This window comes from Rhinoraja longicauda, chromosome 23, assembly GCF_053455715.1.
Source record: "Rhinoraja longicauda isolate Sanriku21f chromosome 23, sRhiLon1.1, whole genome shotgun sequence".
Taxonomy (NCBI): Eukaryota; Metazoa; Chordata; class Chondrichthyes; order Rajiformes; family Arhynchobatidae; genus Rhinoraja; species Rhinoraja longicauda.
The window spans coordinates 17,092,694-17,118,019 of record NC_135975.1 but is presented as its reverse complement, the minus strand read 5'-3'; the positions used below and the strand labels follow the sequence as shown (position 1 = coordinate 17,118,019).

The 25,326-nt window shown below is 37.9% G+C and overlaps 1 protein-coding gene across 2 annotated transcripts in view; it reads right to left on the bottom strand.

Annotated features, from left to right (window-relative positions):
- Positions 1–3,998: 3,998 nt before the first annotated feature.
- LOC144604915 (transcriptional regulator QRICH1-like) overlaps positions 3,999–25,326 on the bottom strand; it is a 33,876-nt gene continuing 12,548 nt past the window's right edge. The window contains exons 2-9 of one of the 2 annotated variants that reach the window (XM_078419782.1): positions 16,474–17,511; positions 12,669–12,840; positions 11,777–11,931; positions 11,502–11,616; positions 9,910–10,018; positions 9,484–9,635; positions 8,493–8,583; positions 3,999–6,961 (exon numbers count right to left, since the gene is read on the bottom strand). In XM_078419782.1, the coding sequence (XP_078275908.1) occupies positions 6,769–6,961; positions 8,493–8,583; positions 9,484–9,635; positions 9,910–10,018; positions 11,502–11,616; positions 11,777–11,931; positions 12,669–12,840; positions 16,474–17,502 (2,016 nt within the window). In that variant the 5' untranslated portion in view covers positions 17,503–17,511 and the 3' untranslated portion in view covers positions 3,999–6,768. The remainder of the gene's footprint in view (positions 6,962–8,492; positions 8,584–9,483; positions 9,636–9,909; positions 10,019–11,501; positions 11,617–11,776; positions 11,932–12,668; positions 12,841–16,473; positions 17,512–25,326) is intronic. The other variant, XM_078419783.1, reaches the window with a different exon arrangement.

Genomic DNA, 25,326 nt, shown 5'->3' with positions numbered 1-25,326 from the left:
TGGTCATCTGTTGCCAGCCCAGCTTTGTTCTGGCCTTTTACCTTCCCTCTACTTTCAGTCTGAAGAAGGGTCCGGCCCAACAATGATTCTATGTTCAAGTAGAGTAATGTGGCTAGAACTTGCACAAGCAGTGTAGTTCAATTAAATCATTCTAATTCTTAATTAAGCAGTTCTAATTTATGAAATTCAATATCCATTATTTGTACAAACCCTTGAAACAGAGGCAAATGGCAAACTGAAATCGGCATTTTACCCATCCATCAGGTGGTATTCAAAGGTTATAGCACTTTTGAAATAGATTGGACCAGATATACATGAAAGTCTGTTCAAACTTGAGAGCAAATACAAGTACAGTATCAGTCAGAAACCAACACATGCAGCAGAAATAGGCCTGTTTCCGGCTGTATATATATGATATGATATATGATAAATTGGAGAAAAGCTAAGAATTCCCTCCAGACCAGGGACAACATCCAACACTGCTATAGCCATCCTATTACAAAAGGCAAGAGAATACAACACAGGATGTTGCCATTCGGCCTATCACACCATGCATGAAAGAGCCATACATCTGGTCACACTCCCCTACCCCCTCGCTACAGGCGGCAGTTTCTCCTTTAAGTATTTAACAGTTCCTTATGGAATATCATAATTGAATCTGCCTTCTCTATTCCTTGGTGGTGCATTCCAGATTCAAAACACTCAATGTGCGATTTATTTTCATGATCTTACTTCTGGTGCATTCATTTTATGTCCTGTGGTTCTTGATTCTTCTGCCAAAAGGAAGAATGTCATAATTTACTGTTCCCCAACTCCTGTGTTGCTCAAGTATCTGTATTTGGGAGATAATTGATTGGAAGACACAGCATGGAAACAGGCCCTTCATCCCACTGAGCCCACGCCAACCATCGATCAACCGTTCACATTCACTATGTTATCTCACTTTTTCATTCACTCCCTACACATTAGTGATTTTTTTAATGGAAGCCAATTAACCTGCAAACCTACACATCTTTGGAATGTGAGGGAAACTGGAGCACCCAGAGAAAACCCACAATCACAGAATGAACATGCAAACTCCACAGAGAACATAGAAAATAGGTGCAGGAGTAGGCCATTGAAGCCAGCACCACCATTCAATTTGATCATGGCTGATCATCCAAAATCAGTTCCCCGTTCCTGCTTCCTCCCCATATCCCTGGATTCCGTTAGCCTCAAGAGCTATATCTCTCTCTTGAATACATCTAGTGAATTGTTCTCCATTGCCTTCTGTGGCAGAGAATTCCAGATTCACAACGCTGGGTGAAAGTTTTTCCCTCATTTCAGTCCTAAATGGCCTACCACATTCTTAAACAGTGACCCCTGGTTCTGGACTCCATCATCGGGAAAGAAATTCCCGAGAACACCCAGGATCAGGATTGAATTCGGGTCTCTGGCACGCTGAGGCAGCTGCTCTACTAGCTGGACCACACTGTGCTGCCCATAATATACCAACTTTGTTGACAGAGTTGGTAAGATAGAATACGGAAGGAACAAACAGGCTAGAAACATACAAGAAGTTATCATCTGTGGGAAGAGAACGTTTACGTCAGGTCAAAGTGAGTGCAGATCAGAGGTGGCTGAAGGTCTTATCAATCAAGGTGCAGCGTCATACTCAACCGAGAAAGGAAAACAAAAGTTTTCATTGAACAAAAACAGAAAATGGTCATTTCGAGACCAAGCTCTGGAAAAATATATTCTGGAAGTCAGTCATCCATAATGACTAATGGTCAACAGTTTACCCCAATAGGAAAATCAACAAAGAGTTAAGGAAGGAAGGTAGAATAGTTTGACTACTTCAAAACAAAAATAATGATGAAAAAATTCTGCAAACGGAATATGTGGAGTCAAAAGGGTGAAAAGCATTTGCACCTAATGACCCTGCATCAGCACTTGCCAGTACAAAGAGGGAATGGGATAGAGGTTGATGTGATGGGTTCTAGATTCTAGATTCCACCATCTGCAGTCTCTTGTCTTGATTTTCCAGTTTGGGCTCTATAGCAAAAGCCATTCGTTCAGGAGTCAGAAGGCAGTGGGGAAGAATCTGTTCTTAAGGTTGGACACCTGAGCTTGCCACCACCCGTGTCTTCTCTAAGAAGGTAGAAAATATAAAATGGTCAAGTGGAAGGAATCCTTGACAATACTTCCAGCCTTCTTAATGGACGCACCATGAAGGTGGACTAGATGAAAGGATCTGTCGAGCCTACGATGAACTGGGCTGCACTTACCACACTGCAGGTTCCAATGGTAAAGAACAGAGTAACTGCCATACTGGACTAAGATGCATCTTGTCAGCATATTTTCTGAAGCACATCTGTACAAAGAAAATCCCCATTAATATGCTAAATATCAGCTGCCCAAGAAAGAAAACACTTTTGCACTTTCTTGATCACTGTTAAGGGACCAGTTGGGTTGCTGTTAAATGGAAGTCATGGAACTTGAAGTGATTTGCCAACTCAATAGCAGCTCTGTTGATGAGGTCAGGATTGTGTTCACCATCACCCTCCTTAGGACAACAACCAACTCCTTCAGCTCGGCTTAGAATTGTCACGTGTCCCAAGGTGGTGAAAAGCTTTCTTTTGTATGCAATCCAAACAGAACGGATATACCATACATAGATACAATCAGTTCAAACTTAGGTGCAACAGTGCAAACTTCGATTCTTACTAACGTTAAGGGCTGCGAGGTTGTTCTGATGTCATGAGACAAGGTTCCCAATCTCTTCCCTGCAATCTGCCGCATTGTTTTCAATTCAGCCAACAAGTTATACCATCAACATGCTGAAAGATTGTCAGCACTATACTTGGCCACCTTATCATAGGTGTACAGGGAGTAGAGCAGAGGATAAAACTCACAACCCTCAGGAGCACCAGTGTTGAGGACCACAGTTGGAGATGTTATGGCCAATTATAACCAACTGAAGTCTGACAGTCAAGAAGCCAATTGCAGATGGAGGTCACGATGCCAAGGTCTAGATTAGACATGACCTTATTTGGTATTAGGTTATTGAAGGCTTAATACCAAGTTTATGTGTTCCATTGTGCAGTTTGTTGCTCCCCCCCCCTCCCCTCGCAGGAAGAATGTGGAGGCTTTGGAAAGGATGCAGAAGAGGTTTACCAGAATTCTGCCTTGATTATAAGGTATTAGCTTTGAGAGATTTGATAGAACTTGGATTGTTCTCTTTGGCCAGAGGCTGAGAGGAAACCTAGTTGAAGTGTATAAAATTGAGAGGCATGAATAGGATTAACAGGAATTTTCCGTAGTGTAGAAATGTCAAAGACTGGAGAGCATGGCTTTAGGATGAGGGGCAAAATTTAAAGATGGGCATGGCAATTCTTTTTAAACAGTTCCTCAAACATGCTGCCAGGAGTGGAGGCTTTTTAGAAATATACATAATCAAGGAATAGAGAAATATGGAGTACATACTGACTGAAGTGACCAGTTTAACATGGAATTGTTTTCTGTGTGGACATTGTTGGCCAAAGGGCCTGTTCCTGCAACTCTTTTAGTTAGAAACGATGGCGTTTTCTGAACTAAAAGTTCAACTATTTCACTTTACAAGCACGATTCTCCTTTCGGCAAAAGGCTGGGAATGTTGCTGTTTGTGTCCTTATCTATTACCTACAACTTTCTCATATACCATAAGTCATTTAATCATTTCAACACTTTTCCAGTGAGTTTGTTCTTTTCTTCCTTCTGCCTTCAATTTCCCCACCTCTGTACTTGCTTAAAACTTTTCACAGCGCAATTTTTCAGTTGCAATTCAAAATAAGCTTCAACAATTGGTCTGTTCCTGCCTAACCTGCTGTGTAGTCCTTCCATTGTTTAGAAGTTAATTCAATTCAATATTTGGGAAAAAAGGTACTTTGTATAATGAAATCCTTGTGCAAGTAACAGATGCCTGTTGTGATGCTGCATGAGGAAAAGGAAACATTTTTAATATTTTTATATTCATACAGTACATTTTCATGCATTATAGAATGTGCTCAACCATTCATATTTGTGTAATGTCCTGTTCTCAAAGATTATTCGCCAGGGGTATCATCATATATTTCAACATGGTACAAAGTAATAATTCATAATCTAAAAAATATTAAATGAACTGAATCTGTCCTATAATCACATTACGCCTGTAGTTTTCCTGTATTCAATTAAAAGTAGTGCAGTGAACGCTGTTGTTCATTTCAGCCTTAAAGCTGTTTAACTATACCTTTTGCACATAGTTTTCACAATAAACCCCCTTAAATTAATTTGCAATGGCACAATTCCATGAATACAAACAGTTTGCAGATTAGCAAACTGTCTCAAAAACTTAACCTCAGTTATTATACTATAAAGTGAACAGAATAGTTTATCTTCTAAATATTGGGTTTAATGTCCCTGAAATCAGAGGAAAGTTGGTTAACACATAAACCATGAAAAGGCAAGACAAAAATACTTTAAGATCACATTACGAAACAATAATAATACATACTATAACTTCTCATTTCCCTGAACACTGCATTTTCAGTAACTGGTCATGTAGTAGTTTAGAAAGAGGCTCCAAGACATGATGAAACTGCTGTTAGAGTTCATTTACAAGGATGCTATTACCAAACAGTGCAGCATTAACAAAACCATATAACAAAAAGGGGAAACAGATGTATTATTAGAATGGATAGCAGGGTGGGATATGGTGCAAGATATTATATAGTCAGCTGTCACACATCCAGTTTACAGAGAACGGATGGAGGGAGACCCAGCTAAGATTACATTAAAATAATCAAAAACAAAAAAAGCAATAAAAGCACGAATGAGGATCTCTGCAACTAATGAACAAGGGCCAGAGTAGGATCACTTAACGGAGCAGACATTCTTGGTGATGGCAACGGTATATTAATCAAAGGCATCTCAGGGCACTAAAGTTTCAAACAATCTGGCACAGTTTCAGATAGTTCCCAGGTAGAGAGATGGAGATTCTGGCTTGGTAATCTAGAGTTTGAGATGACAAAGTTTCTGCTCATTGCCACAACTTGTACAATGTTATTGAGGACTGCACTCGAATGAAAAGGGAACCAAGGGTGAATCCTTGGGGAACACTAGAGGCATTAAAAGCACAAGACATGAAAAATATATAGATGAAAGTATAGTAGCCAAGTATTACTGAAATGAGTGAGGTTCTTAAAGTTCAATGTATGTATTATAATGAAACTTAATTCAATAACATTTTTTTTAACTATGTCATCGATTTTAAGGTATGCTTCCGATAGTTTTGGAAATCTACAGCCATAAAAGTTCACATGCATGCTAGGAAAAAATGACAAGTAGACATAATAACTTAAATGAAATCATAGATTGTAAAAGCCAACAAAACAAAATAAATCCAAAATATTAAATGCACCCAATAGAAACAGCATAAAATTAAAGCAGAATCTTTTTTGTAATATTTAAGACTAAATATTGACCTCAAACAAAAGGCAAGTTCATCCCCAAACCAAAACTTTAACTGTCCTTTTGCAAATAACTAAAAAAAAAATCCATCAATGTTTCTCTTGTGCCAAGAATTCCTTATGCAAAAGACAAGCAGGAGGGAAAATATTGACAACTTGTGGAGAATGTCTAAATCAGCAGTAATGAATTTTAATTACCGATCTGCCTTTTTTAATCCAGTTAATGGATGCAAGATATTTAGACAACCTTTAGAAGGTTCTTATTTTCTTAGATTTCAAAACAAAAACTTCATACTCAAAACCAATAAGTTGTTACATTTTTATAGGTAAAATTTATTGTTTCTACCTAGACCAACGAAATTAGTGAATGATTTATATTAAAAAACTTACAAAGGTAATGTGACAACCCTGGTATGCACTACATGAGTATAACATTGTTTATTTTAATCAGTGATTCAAAATGAACTAAAATGGAAAAAAAAGTTGTCCCCATAAAAGCAAAAACCACCAAACCAAACTATTCAAAATATTCCTAGCACACTATAGCCTGTAAGAAATTATCCTGTGCCCATCTGATACCAAGCTGTAATGTCACAGGTTTCGTGAGGTAAAGTTGATATGGTTTAAAACCTAAAGCCAACATTTTTTCTTAAACCTAGTTTAATTCTGTTCATGCAAATGCAATATTTATATTTTATAAAGTTTCTTCTCAAAATTTGTAGTGGAATATCCACATTAGGCACAGAAGTACACCAGGTACATTACATACAAAAACATGTTAAAGAACATATCAGTCTGCTAAAAAGACGACTGTTCATGGAAGCATCATTAATACAGGTAGAGACGGAATTGGAGTCAAGATCCAAAGTAATTAAGTTATACAATGATCACAATTATCTGTGTTGCCACAAATTGGAATGCACATAATTTATATTTAATTTCAAAGCTTTGTTAAATTTAAAGATAATTAGCAAACTTTACTACCACCAACTAGAAATAGTTTTAAAATTTTCCTCTTATTTACAGTTTGTTCAGTTAAACCGTTACATATTTCAGTATAGTTTAAAGAAACAATAAAACTGCTCAGGCTTTCAGAACTGGAACATAATCCACCCAAAATTTCCACTGGGTTTACAAATTTTGACATCCATTTTCATAATTGACAAGTTCTCAAGCACATCGTGCATGAACATCTGAGAGCGCAGGAAAAGGCAAGATACTCGTCTTCCATAAAATAATATTCCTATGAGTTGCTACTGGCAAGCAGTTTCTTCCCTCATCATGCAGCTTGGGGAATTTTTCATTGGAATGAAGGAATATGCGTATTTGCGCAAGCTTCTTGGACCTCCCTTATCATAAGGATTCTGGTCAACATTTGTTCCATTGCTTCATAGCTGACAGGTTGCGTTGAATACCATATTGGACTATTTGGCGCAACCACTGGTTCAGCATTCAAGTAGAAGGCATCATTTCGTCCTTTAGCACTCTGTGGACTACATTAAAATGGAAAATGACACGCCAGAGTTATTCAGTTGAATAAAGAAAAATTAAAGCAAGAAATTAAACTAAACTCTCAGTCTTTGAGACAAATCCAAAATTTCAAGAGAATTGGAAATGCAACCTTGCATCATGGAAGAATGAAACATTATACTTTCATTAATTAGGTCATATAGCTAACATTAAACATTTGTAGAGAAGTCCAATTTTAGACTCTCATGCATGGAATAATATTAAGCAAAACCAATGTGAATCTGCCTAATTCTTTGGTTAATTACATAATTTCTAACAAAATTAACGTTTGGAAGGCAAAAAAAAAAACACTGATGTTTTATGTAAAAGTTCTAAAAAAGCGAGAACATAGGTCAAATCCAATCAGGCTGATGATCACCCAGTCTTCTCACAAAGGTATAGATGATAGAATGAACAATTCCAAGTAACACTTGGTCACTATACAATAGAACTTTATATATCCCAAGAGGGAAATTGATCTGCCAACAGTCATAAAACACAAGATGCATGAAATTAAAGTGACAAATAGAAAGAATTGGGGATGTGCAAAGACTGGGGGGGGGGGGGGGGGTCAATCTTCCCCACGACAGAAGGGGGAGGAATTGTACAGTTTGATAGCCAGAGGGAAGAAGGATCTCCTGTGGCGTTCTGTACTGCATCTTGGTGGAACCAGTCTGTTGCTGAAAGTACTCCTCAGGTTGACCAGTGCGTCACCAATAACCACATTACTGGTGCCCAATCAGGAGCACACAGCTTGAGGCAACCTTGGTTCAAACATGGAACAAAGAGCCCAATTTCAGAGGGAAGTCAAGAGAAACTTCACATGATTTGATAAGAGTATGGAACTTGGGAGCCCTGGTTAAACCAAACTAAATGGGCATCAAGGGGAAACATGCCAATAGGTGGAGTCATATCTCCAACAAAAAAGATGGTTGTGGTTATCAAAGGTAAAATCATTCCCAGGCTCATGATATTGCTTTCGTAGTTCCTCAGGACAGTGTCCTAGGCCATCCATCTTAGGCTACTTCATCACCACTGATGACCATGAATATTCAGCTCTATTCACAACTCCACAAAAAAATGAAACATTCTACACCTGCGTGAACCAAGACAATACAGGTTGCAGACAAGGGCTGTTGTGGCAAATAACTTGATGTATGTCACAATATATGTGAGGCATCAGCACCAAATGCTAGAATAATTGGAGGAAAGTCAACTAGTAGACAAAATGAGAGAAACCTAACCAAACGACAAAAAGATTCAAAAATTGAACTTAATTGCTTCATATTCAACATGGAGTAAAAAAAGGGTTGTACAAGTATAACTAAAGTCTTCCAATTTTAATAACCTTAAAAGATAATTTCACTCAGTTGGCCTGCTCATACAATGCAAGGACTAAAATAAATCCTTTATATGATAATAAACTGAGAAACATCAAGAAAAGAGAACAATGCAACTTAAAAGAAAATCACAATTGCTGGAAATCGGACACAAAAGGAACCTGGTATGCCTCACCATTTAAAGAGGTAGAAGTCATAGAGTTTAATGGGACACCTCAAAGGATTCTCAGAATTTTCAAGTTGCTCAACATACATGTCTTCTGTAACTGAAAGAAAAACATCAAATTCATAATTTCTCTTCCAATCAACAACAGGTTTTTCATGTAACAACAAGGTACTCATGTAGTTCATTGAATACATTTTCAAAGTAAGCCTTGAAATACTTTTTCTGAGCATGGCATAAAGTTCCATATCCATGGATGCCCACTGAAATCAGTCCTACGTAAACACCTTGAAGTTTCCAACAGGGTAGACAGGAGTTTAAGTTATAATGTCACTAAATACTGCAGCTAAAGAGTTTTATCACAAGCAACAGGAATGTTTAATCCACTGAATTCACCAGTTTGCGAAACGAGTACTCAAAATAGAGTCAAAATGTAATAATAAATCTGAAGTAACAGGAATGCTGTAACAGTAACATCTGCTTGTAAATGACTAAATGTAAATCAACTTAGCAACACTTACATATCTGGAGTAAGTAATAACAGCAGAGGCTTCAAATTAACTTCTAGTAGTGAAAAAGGGGCATTGAGCACTTTTCTATAATGCTTCAATCAAATACTCTAAGCTTATCTGACAAAGGAAAGTAGATAAAGACAAAGGTCACAGTAGAAACATTTGCTCACTGGAACATTACCTATACGCATAAAACACATTAGCAATTTCCATATTGTATCTCCACATTTATCTATTGCTATTTAGCCATCAAGTCAACCACTTGAGTAAAAATCAAAATGCTGGAGGAACTCAACAGGTCAGTGGATGGACATGGATAGATGACGTTTGGGTCAGGACCCCTTTTCACACTTATGCTGTCTGACCTGCTGAGTTCCTCAGACATTTGGTTTTTTGCTTCAGATTCCAGCATCTGCAGTCTCTGGTCACAATCACTTATTGGTTACAAAAATTTTAATTACGTTTTTTTTTTTAAAGAAAGTGCACACCACCTTTCTGTCCAGCTTGAATTTGCCCATATAATCGTAGATATCGGATACTGGAACACTTATCCTTTGAATTGCCAGGATTCTTCTTCATCTGCTTTAATACTTTTGAGAAAGCTAATTTGGAGTGTTGTTCTACTGTTTTCAGCATAAAATACCTGTAAAAACATTTCACTGTTAGAGTACAGAACGCACTGAAGCAAAATCCTTGCCCCTTTCAATATTATTTGTTACAACAAAAAAAAAGTATACCAAATTGAAGAAATAAGTTACCATAACAGTCTTGCTTAAACAGAAGATGTCATTTGTAAACCGCAATTTGAAAAAACAGGAACACAATTTCTACAGTAGATTAAATCCTTCAAGTACACAGTACAGAATTATTTCTCAAATTGGAGTATATAAACAAATAATGAAAAAGCAAAATCATACTTGGTATTGAAATACATCAATGTGTACAAAAGAGTAGCTGGAGAATGTGCTCCCAGTTGCTTACAATCCCACAGCATCTCCTCGGTAATACGACTAGGAATGACATAACCTATCAAAAGAATTTAATTCATTTTAACAAAGCTGCTTTAAGTGGTGCCTTCCAAAAAGAAACCATTTAAATATATAAACTTTAACAATACAATTAAAAATGTGGAATTCACATACTAATCCTATACACAATGAAGTAATAGGAATAAAAGATCTTAAGATTCATAAGATTTGGAAACAATCTGTTAGGACAAGTTCTTGAGCAAACGTACTGTGCACCAAGAAATACATCACATCAACTTATCTTTGAAGGTGAAGAAAACCAAATAAAGAATAATTTTGAGTTATACCTCAAGTATACATTACAATTACTTGCTGTACCTGCACATTGGCATTTAGTTACTTGTGTACAAGCAAATTCTAGGCTACAATGCAACCCAATCTCCCACCATTTAATAAATGATGGGAGATTGGTAATGTCCAAAGTGAATAGTTGGTTCTATTGGTAATGTCCAAAGTGAATAAAACACCGCTTCCAAATGACATTCCATCTGCCAAGGTCTCACCCACTTACTCAATTCATCCACATCCTCTTGAACCATCTTTACATCCCTTGAACTCACAATCTGACTTTGTTTAGTATCAGAACAAATATGAAAGTATGACATATGGTCTCTTCAGCCAAATCATTGATAGATTGCAGAATGCTGGGTCCAGTCACAGAACCCAGCTAGTAACATCAGTAGTTATTGCTGTCAACCCAAGAAATGACCCAATAAATCCTAATAACCAATTTTTAATCCTTTTTTTTTTTTAATCCCAAATACATCATCTCCAATGTCGTTGTTCAACCCCTATGCAGTATCTTACCAAACACCTTGCAAAAATTTAAATACACCATATCCACTGGTTCCCCTTTAATTTATTCTAACTGTCTCATCCTCAATTCCAGCAGATTAGTCAACCCCAATTTTCCTTTCATAAATTCACACTGACTTTGGTCAATCCTATTATTAGTGAGAGAAATTTTAAAGTGTTGTTACAAGAGACTTGTGGAAAGAATGTTTCTACAGTCTTAAACAGAAGAGGCTGGGGATGGGAAAAGAGGAGTTTGACTGATGAAGGTGAAAAGAATACCAGGACCAAAGGACTTCCAAAAATCATGAGAATGGCTGCTCAGGGTCAGGAGAATAACATGGGAGGGAGAGGTTGAGTACCGAATACCTATGAGATCAGAGCAAGACAAGGGTGAATTCAAAATGGTAGTTAGAATTATCGAGGTGAAGAAATTGCTCAATACTGACAGAGGGAGAACATTCTGATGTGTTTTGTTGGACAAAAAAAAAAAAGAACATTAAGAAATGGTTCCTAGGTTTCAGGAAATTTGCTGATTTCTCATCCACCATCAACATAAAAATGCCAATCTTTGATAATCTTAAAATTATAGATTTACATTAGACAGCTAGCTCCACTAACAACTTGCATACAATCCCATAAAACAATTTAAACTGTATCATTATGAAAACAAACAAATTACCACTTACCAAGAAGATTTATTTTAGGATGCCATTCTTTAAGGACTTCATGCAATCTTTCAGTAAATTTAGAATAGTAGAGATCTGCAAAAATATTATCTATTCTTCCATTTTCAAACATATGCTGTAAAATAAATAATTGATGTTTACACACAGAAAAAACATTTTGCTCAAATAGAAATTAAATTCAAGTTACAATAAACATTTAAAAGGAAATATTACAAGCATGTTCTTCAACCACTAGTTCCCCACCCACCCAACAGGGAAACAAATACAAAGACTACCTTTTGAATACAAAGAAAGAAATAATACAGCAAGTCTGCTTCATAGGGAACACCATCTGAATCTCTTGCTTCTTTGGTCATCAAACAAAGTCCATAATTGAGTTCTACTAATGTTGCACAAAGTGCATCTTCTCTGAATTTCATTGGCTGGCGTCCTAATGTGCAAATGGAAAGAAATGCAAGTAAAACTAACTATTAAAAAACACTTTGTTTCATCCAAACACAATTGGTCACATTTGTGTATCTAATAACAGGCAATCCCCCAGTTACATCCAATCAGGTAACAGAAATAAGCCCTGATAGAATTTACACACCACTACCAAAAATTTGACAGAATAAAATTCTCTCAGAATTTGTGAAAACAAAAAATATTGTTTTCAACCCTCGTTTCTTGAAGCATGCACAGATGAAGTGGCTTCACGTAATGCAAAAATCACGATATGGAGATTTTCTAGCAATGTGACCCGACCCCCGACACCCCCCCCCACTCCCCCCCCACCCTACTGAGCAAGACACTGGCAGATTTTTGGATTATAAAGTTTTTAAATGGTTATTTTAAATATTGAATTACTCCAATACTAAAATTATATTAATTTCTAACTCAATCTTTAAAAAAACTGAAGCCAAGCGTTTCACTATCATCTCTACAGGATAAATTTCTTGCTCCAATATAAAATTTCACATTTAACATTGTAATCCGCTTGGCTTATTTTTGATCCACAAAATGGCCTTACAATATGTGCTAACATGCATGCAAGTTCTGACACCAAATTCTAATACCCTTAACTGAAAAAAATCTAACACTTAATTATCGTAAAGAGTGATATGCAAAACAGATTAAGCTATTGCAATCCTTTAAGACAAACTTTTAAGATACAAAGTAAGTCATTACTTCCTGGCAAAGGTGGTTTACTTTCAGCTTCTTTCATTATTTCTGCATTCTTTATTTGAGCCCAGTTCTGCCAGACAGTGGCTCCTTCCTCAGGCTTCAGAGTATCAAGCAGCATTAAATCAGTCTGCACTTCAATTTGTTGATCCGTCGATTGGGTATGTAGTGCTTGAGTCTACAACAAGAAACAAACAAAAGTGCAGCTTCATAAGAATGGGCACTGAGCATATACTACTTTCTCAAGAATCAGTACCAGAACTGTATACTATCTCCAGCAGAATTTAGTCAATATTCATCACAAGTTTAGCGTCACTTTCCTACATTTGAACTCCATCATCTGGAAATATACTCTACTGTTTTGATTGTTAAAATGCCTAAATATCAAGTGCCTTTTTTTCCTTTAATTTGAGATTCCTCCAAGATTTCTTTGTCCCTCTGCACACCCTGCAATCTTATTTGTCAACTATTTTCCTTTCCAAAATGTATCGTCATGTTTTATGCCTGTATAAAAGCTCATTTACCAATAGTATTCATTCTACAAATTAATTAATGCAATCTTTTTCCAGTTCTCCTCAACGCTGACCATCTCCACTCGCCACACTTTGTGTGTTTTTTATGCCAACACTTAACTTTAAGGACAAATTATGTGCAACATTCCCAATTCCTTCCTTGTGGGACCATACCGTCTACCTTCTACACTTTGCAGAGTTAACCCTCACGACAACACCTTACACAAAACCAGTTAGCAATCTATTCAGCTATGGGTCCCAACTTCAAGTGCTCTGACATCCACTCATCTTTTATATTTTGCTTTATTGGAAGTCTCTTGGAAACCTAGAATAATCACACCACTGTACCCCTTGCCTGCTGTTATTTAATTTAGGTTGATCAACCAATATTTATTTCAAATAAAAGCACAAACTGCTGGAAGAACTCAGCAGGGGAGGGACATGGACGTCACTGTTTCAGGTCAGACTGAATACATTTCAATCCATATGGATTTTTTAGGACAGTACTAACCATACTTAGCTATTTTTTTGGTTTTAAAATTACTTTCTCTCCCCCCCCCCCCCCCCCCCCCCCCCCCCTTATGCTGGGTTTCCATTTATTCTCCTGCCATTAATGTTGATTTTAACTTCTTCCATCTTGCTGCTTAATTGCAGATACTTTTTTAGTTATCCATCAGTCTTCCACAACTGCAGCTTTATGTGTCATTTTTTTAAATCTGCCCAGGTCATTTTAAAATGAGAATGTAATACATCCAGACCAGAGGTTTCATTCTCTTTCACTTTGATCAGTTTACACAATGCTTCCGTTTTCCCCCAGATTTAGTCAGTTCAGAAATATTAACTATTTTAAAAGTCTTAACCTCACATTGGATGCATATTGTTTGTCATACAACAGCCTGCTTTTCAACAGAAGGCTTCTGCATAACTGACATAAACTGTATAAATTATTGATCATCAATAAAAGTACAGAGCAAACAGCTTACCTTCTTTAAATGTCCTGAGATCTCACATATAAATCCATTCATTAATATATCATGATTCTGTGATCTCAAGCAATTTTTTTTTAAATCTGCTACTTTACAAGAGTCGTTCGTAGTGGATATAAATAACCCTACTGCAAATACTGACAACATATTTCATCTGACCCATCCTCTCAATATCGAGTGGTGGCCATTTTCAGCAGGTGAGGGAGAATTTATCTGCACTCAGCAAAAGCCATAAGCACTTCTCTTCTGAATTCATCACATAGTGATCAGAACTTACAAAACGGTACCAACGTCATCCTCTTAAACGATGGTCAGTTGTGGCCCCCAATACAATAACAAGGGTTTTTTAATGTACGTGCATCATATGACTGGGTTTTTTCCCTTCACGATACATTACAGGTTTTGTAAAACAGACTCGCTCTAATCCAAATCGATCAGCTTGATTTGGCAGATAGTAGTTCGATTCGAATGTTGGCACAGCAAGTCCGCAGGCACCTTGTGTCTTACTGTGTGCTGCTGCTGGAGATCATACCCAGTTTCTATAAGCTGTCAAACTCATCTCTTCAAATACATTATTATTCCCCCCGCAGAACATAAACTATCAAAATTCTCAACCTACAATCTACATGCAAAAAAAACAAGTTGAGTAACATTTAGATTACTTCTCAATTTCCTATCCTCTCCACATCTAGTCTTTTACTTAACAACCAGGTTTCTCAGAAAAGTACGATAAATAAAGTGGGGGAAAAAACAAAATGGGGAAACATCATAACTGAGAAATAAATAGCTTTTCCTGATAGCCAACAATCCTATACTCATCTCCTCTGGGGTTTGGGGGAACGGGATGGAACAGCAAAGTTATCTAAAACATAAAATGCTGGAGTAATTCAGTGGGTTAGGCAGCGTCTCATTGAATTTGACTGGATGAATTTAAAAGAAAGCTAGATAGAGCTCCAGGGGCTAGGAATCAAGAGATATGGGGAGAAGACAGGCACAGGTTACTGATTGTGGATGATCAGTCATGATCACAATGAATGGCGGTGCTGGCTCAAAGGGCCAAATGGCCTCCTCCTGCACCTATTTTCTATATTTCGACGTTTTGGGTCAGGGTCCCGACCTGACAATCGCCTATCTACATTCTCCAGAGATACTATCTGGCCAGCCGAGTCGCTCCAGCACTGTGTTCCACTCAAGGTACCAGCAGGTCATCTATGCTAGTACATGGAAAGTGAAACCAGAATGCTTTCTGAAGCTAAGGAGTGCTCAAGTCCCAATAGGCACAATCAATAAAGGTTGGGTCATGTGCTTAATAAAAGGAAGACCAACAAAATGTCAACCTTTGATTCTTTGCTGCTAGCTGCCTTGAAATAATGCTTCATTTGGTCAAGCTTCAGCTGATTTACTAAATTCAGTTTTGAACACTAAATTTCAGCAATATACATTGGAAAATAAATAACGAGAATTAACCAGAACTCCACCAGTTTTTAAAGGATTAAATATTGATGAGTTACTTCTCCTCAGGTTTCCTCAAGTTATGAAGACTGAGGATTGATCTTCCAGAGATGCTTAAACTGATAAAGAATTCACTAATTTATTACATAAATAACTATTCTCTATCGAGGGAAATCCCAGAGGATCATAAAGAACTAGACCATTTGGAAGTCAGAAGGGGCAACATAATTGTTTACTGTATGTCCGTGTTGTTACTTGTGAGAGGCACATCCCTTGTACGTGCACATACTTGGCCAATAAAATTATTCAATTCAAAGAACTGTAGAAAAGTGAAACTTGCTTCCAAACTTGGTTGCTGATGTGGTAAATGAAGCTTTTTGTTTGGATGGAGTAACGGAATAAATTGATGCTGAAGCTCCACAATTCAATGAAAAATCCCGATTATCAGTGGCTGAACCACTAAGCCATTCCTGCGCGTTTATCATTAATTGCATCGCTGTGTGATGTGACATCTTGATGTGAAAGTTCAATCAGTTTTGAATTTCAGATAATCATTCTATTGTTGGTTATCAATGGCCTCTTTAGATGTATGATCCAACTGGCAGATTTTTCCTCTTTTCAAATGAAAACTCTTGAAATTCCCTAAATGTACATTTTGACAAAAATACTTGAAATCTTCATATCATTTACAATAAAGGTATTGTTTCACCAGCTTTCATAGATTTGACCCATTACACTGCCCAAATGCTAAACAACAGTACATTTTCCCTAATTCTGTTGCAGAACCAATAGCAATACTTAAATTTGTATTTAGTTCCCTTGTTAACTATATACATAAAAGGCAACAATTTAAAGGAATACCTGTGCTTGCTGTGGATCCCAGTATTTCAGAGATTGATAAGCTCTCCCACCAGCCTGTATCGTAACAGGTATGTGAAGATTTCCATTTACATTCACAAACTGTGTTGAGAATGCAGCTGTCGCGGATGGATGCATCATTTTATCCTGTTGGGTTTTCCCTGCATCTGACAGAGCCAGAGTCCTGTCTTTGTCCTCTTCTATTTTGATTCCAGTCACGTTCATTGGAATTTCATCAATTTGGACCAGGTTACAGCCATCAGGAGGAATTGTAGTATGGAGCACAGTTTGACCTTCAGAGCACGATGTGGGTGTTGTATATATAGTCCACGATTCAGCATTGGATAATGGGCCAGATGTCGAGGTGGTAGCTGGAACAACGCTATACAACTGACTACTGTCCACTGTAAGCAGTTCCTGGCGAACAGGAATGTAACCTTGCTGCTGGACCTGAGATGGTAAAGTAAGCACAGTCGTTACTGTATTTTGCCCTAAAGATTGACTCATGGCGTAGCTTTCTTCAACTGGCAAATCAACTTTCCTTTTCTTCACAGGCTGTGGAACACCTGAAGAGCTAGGCCTTCTTTCTTGTGCCAAAGAGTTGATTACCCTACTGCCCGATTGTGGCTCCTCAGATGTTTGTGATTGCAACTGAGCTTGCATCTGTTTCGCTTGCAGGGACTGGTGATCCGTTTGAATTTCCAGCTGGTGCGATTGTTGCACCTGTACAGGGTGAGACTGCATCTGTTGTTGTCCTATTGGCGATCCCTGGGCTGTATGTTGCTGAACTGGAGAACTTATAGGTCTTGATAATTCAAGCAATGATCCAGCAACATCAGCACTGTCCATATATATGTAGTGTCCTCTTTGTTGGTACATTGTAACAGGAGTTTGAACAAATTGCTGGACTTCTTCAGATCCCTTCCCATTCACAGAATCCAAAAATTCTTTCATACGATGCTGCGGTATTGTCCGCGCTTTCATTCTTAAATATTCTTCATAAGGAATCGAATTCTCCAGCGAGTGATTCATTTTGGGCGACTGCAAGAAACAGAAAAAAGCCCATCAAATATTGCAGCAACACATAGTGGAATAATGTTTCCATTGTTCTACAATAGCAGGCTATACCACAAACAAACAATTTTTAAAACATTAATATCAGAGCAAAATCAAATGAATTTATAATGAAAACACAAAATGAAGATATTTAAGAATACCAAAATAAAGCAAAGGGAAGTTCACTTCTGTGGTGGAAAGGGTTATGCAGTTAGATACCCAAGACAACTGTGAATAAAATATGCAGTCATCAACATTGATAAAACATACCCACTAAAATGGGGAAGAAACCCACAATGATTACAGAAAAGGAAGCTTAGTCTAAAACGAACTAAAAGTGTCGAAGATGTAAAATGTTAAAACAAGTATAATCTAAAGGAGACACAAGTAACTATGTGTAAAACAAAAGTACTTCTAAGTGTATTATCAGTGCAGCTGGATTTAAATTATGAAAGACAATGTTAGATTACAATAATTAAAGGCATTAAACTGTGCAGCATACTTAAAATCTTACAAACTAGAGTTTCAATTTGGAAAGTGGGTTAAATTAGCAATTATAAAATCACCTTTCAAGTCAATGTTTTAATGAGGGGGAAATGAATTTGGGGAGAGGTGGGATATGCAGAAGAAACAAAGCTCTCTGAAGTGGGATAAATTAGTAAAAGTTTGGAAGTCACTGTTCCATCGGAGCTTTTAAGTCAATGTGGCAAAGATAGTAGTTTAAAGGGCGATATTAATGAATTTGCCATATTAAATGCCATACAAATTGAAACATTTGAAAATAGGAGATTTGCTTGATATAACTATGCTCGGGTAGAGGGTGCTTTTAGGCCTCACTGAGTCATAATTGAGCAAAAAGTTTTTGTTTTCCCTTCGTTCTAGGGAAAAACATCTAATCAATACATAACCATCACACACAGATATCTACCCGGCCAGCAGCACTTAGATCTGGTCCTATCCAGGAATACCTGTAGAAGTCCCAGTTCCCAGCAGGGACTGCATGCCCATACTGCATTGAACTCTTCACAGAAGCCAGAGATTAGGATTTTCAAAGCCTGGGTTCTATAGTCCCTATTCAAGTGAATGTGAGAAATCAGCTGCTGGATGAAAATAATGTGATTTTCTTAATTACTTAGTGTTAATTTTAATGTTTTAATTATTTTTAGTTTGTGCACATATTTATATACAAGTCACATTTATAGGAATGAGCCTAGGAGCCTGGAGGACAAGGCCTCGCCAGCTGCTAACACCGTTCTGTAAGTACAACCTACTGAATGCGACAGCCTTCAAGTTGCACTCAGTCACACCAAAGCCTTAGGAGCCAGAATCCTGCTGAAAGTCCGCACCTGGAACCCTGCTAAATTAAATAGCATGGCCCAGAGGCAGGTAAGCAGTGATTTTTGGAACAAAGGAAGATTTATTGCTTAAAAGCCTTATGTAGGATTAAGAAAACATAAGTGAAGTAAATCTGAAGACTAATCCAACCGAAAGAAACTACAGCATAAAAAGTATGCAGCATTCACAGATGCAACTTAATCCAGCAACTTAAGCAAACATAAGGAAAATAAACATACTGCACCACGATCATAAAGTAACCACGATTGCAATAACTATGAGATGTATCAGTCTCAGTGGATGTGACTCTCAATAAACCCAATCAAATTCTAATCAGATATAAACCATCAGAACCATTAAAATATTTGATCAAATGTGAAAGAACACTGATCTGACTGTATTTTGAGTGGTACATCCTCATCTAGGTACGAAACAAATGTTCAATTGCTAAATCCAGCAAGGCATAGTTACCAACGAAGCTATTGAAGTCGATTCACAAGGTTTCATTGAAACAGGCAAATTCAGAAGTATCAGATATACAGAAGCAAAATAAAACTGCTGGAGGAACTCAGCAAATCAAGTGGCATCTGAGGAGACAGAAGGTATAGTTTACATTTTGGGTCAAGACTACATTATAGTTCTGATGCAGTCTCAATCAGAAGTGTCAACCTTCTCATTACCTTCACTGATGCTGCTCAACCCACCGAATTCCACCAGCAGTTTTATTTGTTTGCTCCAGTTTACAGCTCAGCAGTCCCATGTCTCCTTAAATATACAGGACCTTATTAAGAAAGGGTCGTAATTCATTGATTGGCTGACATTTTTGAATAGTCAAGGCAGTGAGAAATAACTGTCCAAGAAATAGATCCAAAAGGTAGGAGTGGGATGCGGTGGGGGCATGGTTGGGATTTTCCAAAGAGCAGGATAAACAAGTCAAATCCTGAGATGAGAAAAAAAAAACACATCTTTGAGACAAACTGGACAACAGGAAAGTCAGTTCAGGGCTAAAGAGAACATCAAGACTTTTTACCTCCCATTTTGGACTGAGTTTGCCTCTGAAGTTTAATTAGTATTGCCAAAGGCATTAGTTCTTTGTCTTGCCAACACAAGTTCTCTTCTCTTGGTGTACGCTTTAAATAATTTAACTCAGTTCAACGTCAGGTGCTGTCAAGTTCTCAGTGTCCAACAAATTAACACCTCAGCTGCTGTTCTGGGAATGATTTAATTCAAATTCCATACAGATAAAGCATTATTTACTTTGGTCTTGCTTGTTGGAATACTGATTGCTTCCCCAAATTAAATGCATACTGAAGAACACTTACAAGCAAGAGAACACTCCAACAATGAGAACTTGGCAAATGTACTACATTAAGATTAGTATATGGAATGAGCTAGTTGTCTGATGAGGAATGTTTCCTTTGGCTGGGAGTTAAATTGCTCGAGAGGGGACTTAATTAAAATGTAAAATATACCAAGTGATCTTGACGGAATAAGACACAAAGTGCTGAAGTAACTCAGCAGCTTCTCTGGAAAATATGGCAGATAGTGATGTTTCAGGTTGAAACCCTTCTTCGGATCTTGCAAGTCTGGATATGGAAACAATATTTCCTCGTGTAGGAAGATCTGGAAAGAGCAATAATTTGAGACAGATTGGGGACAATGTGTTTTCCTCAGAACCGACTCATTGGAATGTTATTTGTCAAAAGATGATGGAAGCAGACTTTGAATTTTAGTTAGAGGGGGAAATAGATTCTTGATAAGCAGGCAGGGTGTGAAAGACCACTGGAAGTTAAATAGATTGTACGGTTACAATCAGACCAAGAATCTTATTAAAAGGTGGTGTAGGTTTGAGGGGCCTGGTAATAAAATTACTCCCACTCCTAATTTGCACATGTTAATATGCAACTTCAAAAGTTGAGAGAGAAGGGAGATGAATATTCTTAATTTTTAAACATTTCAATATTAAATAAATGGTTTTAGAAATACCCAATTAAGCACTGTCCCACTACATAATCCCAGAGAACACTTTGCTTTGGCCGTCTTACAATTTTGCAAGCTTATTAGAACCAAAACGTATTTTATCTTATGGCATCGTGCTTCCTGGAGGATTCTTACCCAGCTGTATCCCCAGCCTTTGTGTGCAATTTAACCTAAAAAAATAATTTAGAAGAAATAAAGGAGCGAAGCAGAAAAGTCTGATCATGGTAATAATGACTTTTGAGCTTAAACATGTGGCCTCTTCATAGTCAATCACTGATCATTACGGGTTACCTCCTAGTATCGTGTATCAATTATTAAACACAGTCTTTAATCATTTCAAACTATCTATCATCTCTTAACCCAAACCTGGAAATAACCTCTCACATGGTTACAATTACACTAAAAATAGTTCGCTGTTGGCTGCAAAACTTCAACGGCCATTAATTTAAGGGCCTGTCCCACTTAGGCAATTTTTTAGGCGACTGCCAGCGACTGTCAAAGTCATAGCAGATCGCTGAAATTTTCTTTTACCCTACGACAATGCCGAGTCAGGTCGACACAAGTTACTTTTTTTGTGAAACTAGCACCTGGCTAAGAGATTACACCGTCTTCGGAAACATTGCGAAATTCCAACGCTTACCTGACCGTGTCAAACTGTCGCCTCCAATCTACCTGTAAAATGTCCTGACGGTAAATAAATTGGTTAATCAAAACTATCTTCTGGTATCTTCAAATGTCTTTTCTTAATTTAATATTACGTGCTTCTAAATGCACCTGCGACAACCTAGCAAACCTGGAGACAGCATGCGACAGCGCCCGCAATAAGCTACGATACCTGGCGACAAGCCAGCTGTCGCCGAGAAATTTATATCTGGAATTTTTTTCCACGACGCGTCGAGATCCGCTACGATTCATTGAAGACTCCTCACGATCATGCCCGCGACATCCCAGCGAACATTCGGCAACTGCCTAGTCACCGGCAGTCGCCTTAAAATCGCCTAAGTGGGACAGGCCCTTTACTCTTTTAACCAGCTAAATGAAACCAGGGAATTCCTGCAAAAAGCTTTATAAAATCAGGTTGCTGCTGAATCTAGGAATGCAAGAGGTAGTGTGTTACTTCCTTGATTCACAAACAGCCATAAGATAAGACAATGCTCAGAAAAAAAAGTGATGAAGCGGCACACACAAAGGCTTAGAGCTACCTCAGGAAGATAACAAGACAATTCAATTTTTGATTTGTGCAGGAAGGAACTGCAGATGCTGATAAAACCGAAGATGGACACTAAAAGCTGGAGTAACTCAGCATCTCTGGAGAAAAGGAATTGGTGATGTTTCAGGTCGAGAAGAAGATCTGAAGGGTCTCGACCCAAAACATCACCTATTCCTTTTTGCCTGACTCGCTGAGTTACTTAAGCTTTTTGTGTCTATCTTCCATTTTTGATATTTGTTGTGAGGATTTCATACATTGCTATGATAACAATCATAAAGCATTTATCTCCTAACAGATGCTACAAAAATAATTGTGGTGCCTCAGATTACACTTTCAACACAATCTTTTGGCTACAAGATGGAATAACGATCTGAGTTCCACAATCACAGTTAGTCTTGATCATGTCCAAACCACCCCATCCCGGGGCACTTTCCCCTGCAACCGCAGGAGATGCAACACCTGTCCCTTTACTTCCCCCCTCAACTCCATCCAAGGACCCAAAAGGTCTTTCCAGGCGAGTCAGAGGTTCACATGCACCTCCTCCAACGCTGCTCTAGATGTCAGCTTCTTTATATCGGCAAAACCAAAAGCAGGCTCGGCAATCGTTTCGCTCAACACCTTCGCTCAGTCCGCCTTAACCAACCTGATCTCCCGATGGCTGAGCACTTCAACTCCCCCTCCCACTCCCAGTCTGACCTTTCTGTCATGGGCCTCCTCCAGTGCCACAGTGAGGCCCACCGGAAATTGGAGGAACAGCACCTCATATTTCGCTTGGGCAGCTTGCAGCCTAGCGGTATGAACATTGACTTCTCCAACTTTAGATAGTTCCTCTGTCCCCCTCCCCCTTCTCCCTCTATCTTCCTGTCTCCACCTATATCCTTCCTTTGTCCCGCCCCCCTGACATCAGTCTGAAGAAGGGTCTCGACCCGAAACGTCACCCATTCCTTCTCTCCTAAGATGCTGCCTGACCTGCTGAGTTACTCCAGCATTTTGTGAATAAATACCTTCGATTTGTACCAGCATCTGCAGTTATTTTCCTACATGTCCTCTCTCCTAATGACACACCATGTGATCTCCCAGGTGTTTCAACAGATGGCTGTACTTGCAAAACTCATCAAACAAGATCAAGTTGATCACACAAATGGGTCTGGACCCTCATGAAAAATCCCGTTAACAAAAAAGAAAATGTGTTCCAACAGGCTCCCAAAATCTCATCACAGCTAAGCACTTAGAACCTTAACTCTTAGATCATTTTAGCACATGAACAAATTACAAAGGAGACACCAGGACTAATTGTTGTATCATGTGCAAATCCATGAATATTAAAGCAGCTTTGAAAGACAAGAGTGAGGGTTCTTAAATACATCTGCCCATTCACTGAATTTGAGAAGTGATTTGTACATCAGTTTGGAACACGATGTGGTTACTTTATGCTTCTTTGCCAATTTCTTGTGAAATCTATTGTAAATTCGTAAGCATGGTCTGAAAACTCTGTAGACACTAGCTGTCTTCTTTAGTGTTACTTAGTGTGTCTCACATTTCTACTTTGTCCTGCTTCTAACTTGCCTCTATCTCCTATAAAACCACAACCATAATCAGAAACAGAAGTTTGCTCTGAACAAAGAAATACAAATATTTCCCTAGCTGAAAGGCATGATGTAGAATCCTTTCTTAGAATCAGCAGAAAAAAATGTTTTGAATAACTTCAATCAAAACTCCTGTTTCAGACAATGTTTATGAACTATCAAAGCTTTAGAACTTGATTAATTTTGTTATTTGATAAGCCATCTTTCAAAGGGATTGACGAAGGAAAAGTGCAGTTTTGGCCTAATGGTAAAGTTTCTCAGACAGCACAGAAGATGGGGGGATTATACCAGAATTGAATAATGCTGGTTAGGAAGTAACGAGTATAGTTCTGCTCTTCACACTACAGGAAAAAGGCACAAAATGGGACAGGATGGCAAAGGAAGTTTTAGAAGAATATTATCAGGACTATAGAATTTAAGCTGTGAAGTTAGACTGAATAGGCTGGAGTTGTTTTCTTTAGAGCACAGTTCGCTAAAAGGAATCTTAACTGAGGTGTCCAAACTTATTACAGGTGGAGATAGAATTATAAAAAAGAGCCATTTCCTTGAGCCAATTCCAAAACACAGGACACAGATTGAAAGTAATTGTTAAAAGGATTGAAGGGAAGATGATAAAAAAAAGTCCTCACCACACTTAAACACCACATTTTGTATCTGAACGTCTGTGGCCTTGAAGGCTATGAATCAAATGCTCTCAGTGGGATAAGTTTGGGTAGCTCATTTTAAATAACACGTTTTCTATGATTCTTGAAATCGCTGAACTCAAACATTAGACCAAGAACTCAATTGTGCATAATCAAAAAATAAACTACTGTTCTTTAAACATTCACTGAGCTTCAGAGAGGTTCAAAGGGATCAAAATGAGAATGGAGAGTTAAAGCAACAGGAAACTCAGGACTTGATGTGAACTGAGTGACTATTGAGTGGGGCACCTCTATGCAAATTAATTATGAACAAAGAATATGGTAAACTAAGGTGAATGAAGTACTAATAAACTATTATTCCCAGCTTCTAAAATTTGAGGGAAATGATGCAAGGTGATACAGCCAACGGAGTTGTTGCCTCACAGCCCCAGCAATCCAGGTTCAATCCCATCTTCCGGTGCTACCCGTGTGAAGTTCAAACATTCTCTCCATAGCCATGTGGGTTTCATCAGGTGATCTGGTTTCTTCCCACATCCCAAAGATGCACAGGTTGATAGATTAATTAGCCCATATAAATTGCACCTTGCATATAGTTGAGTGTTTGAATCCCAAGGAAGTTAAGGGAATGTTGGAATTAAAACAATGGGATTGGTGTAAACAGGTGCTTTACGGTGAGTGCAGAAGCATTGGCTATTGAGCCTGTTTCTGTGTGGTATACTTATGACTCTAAAATGAATTACAAGCTTTTAATTTTCTCCATAGTGCAAGCATCAAATATATTCTAAGGCAATATGCCAAGGTTTTGTTATCGTTACATTGCACAAGACAGTCTCTCTCAATTTATTGAAACTAATGCCCTGAGCAGCATCAGTTTTGATTGAAGTATAATTTTAAATTTTCAACTCACTTAAGTGGCTTTAAATCCAGTCATTGTTCATTGTCATTATTAATGGCAGACTTGCACAATATTTTACATAGCTCAAAAACTCATTAGATAACTCGTAAATCTTAAAATAAAACATCCTTTCTCAATAAACATTGGTAA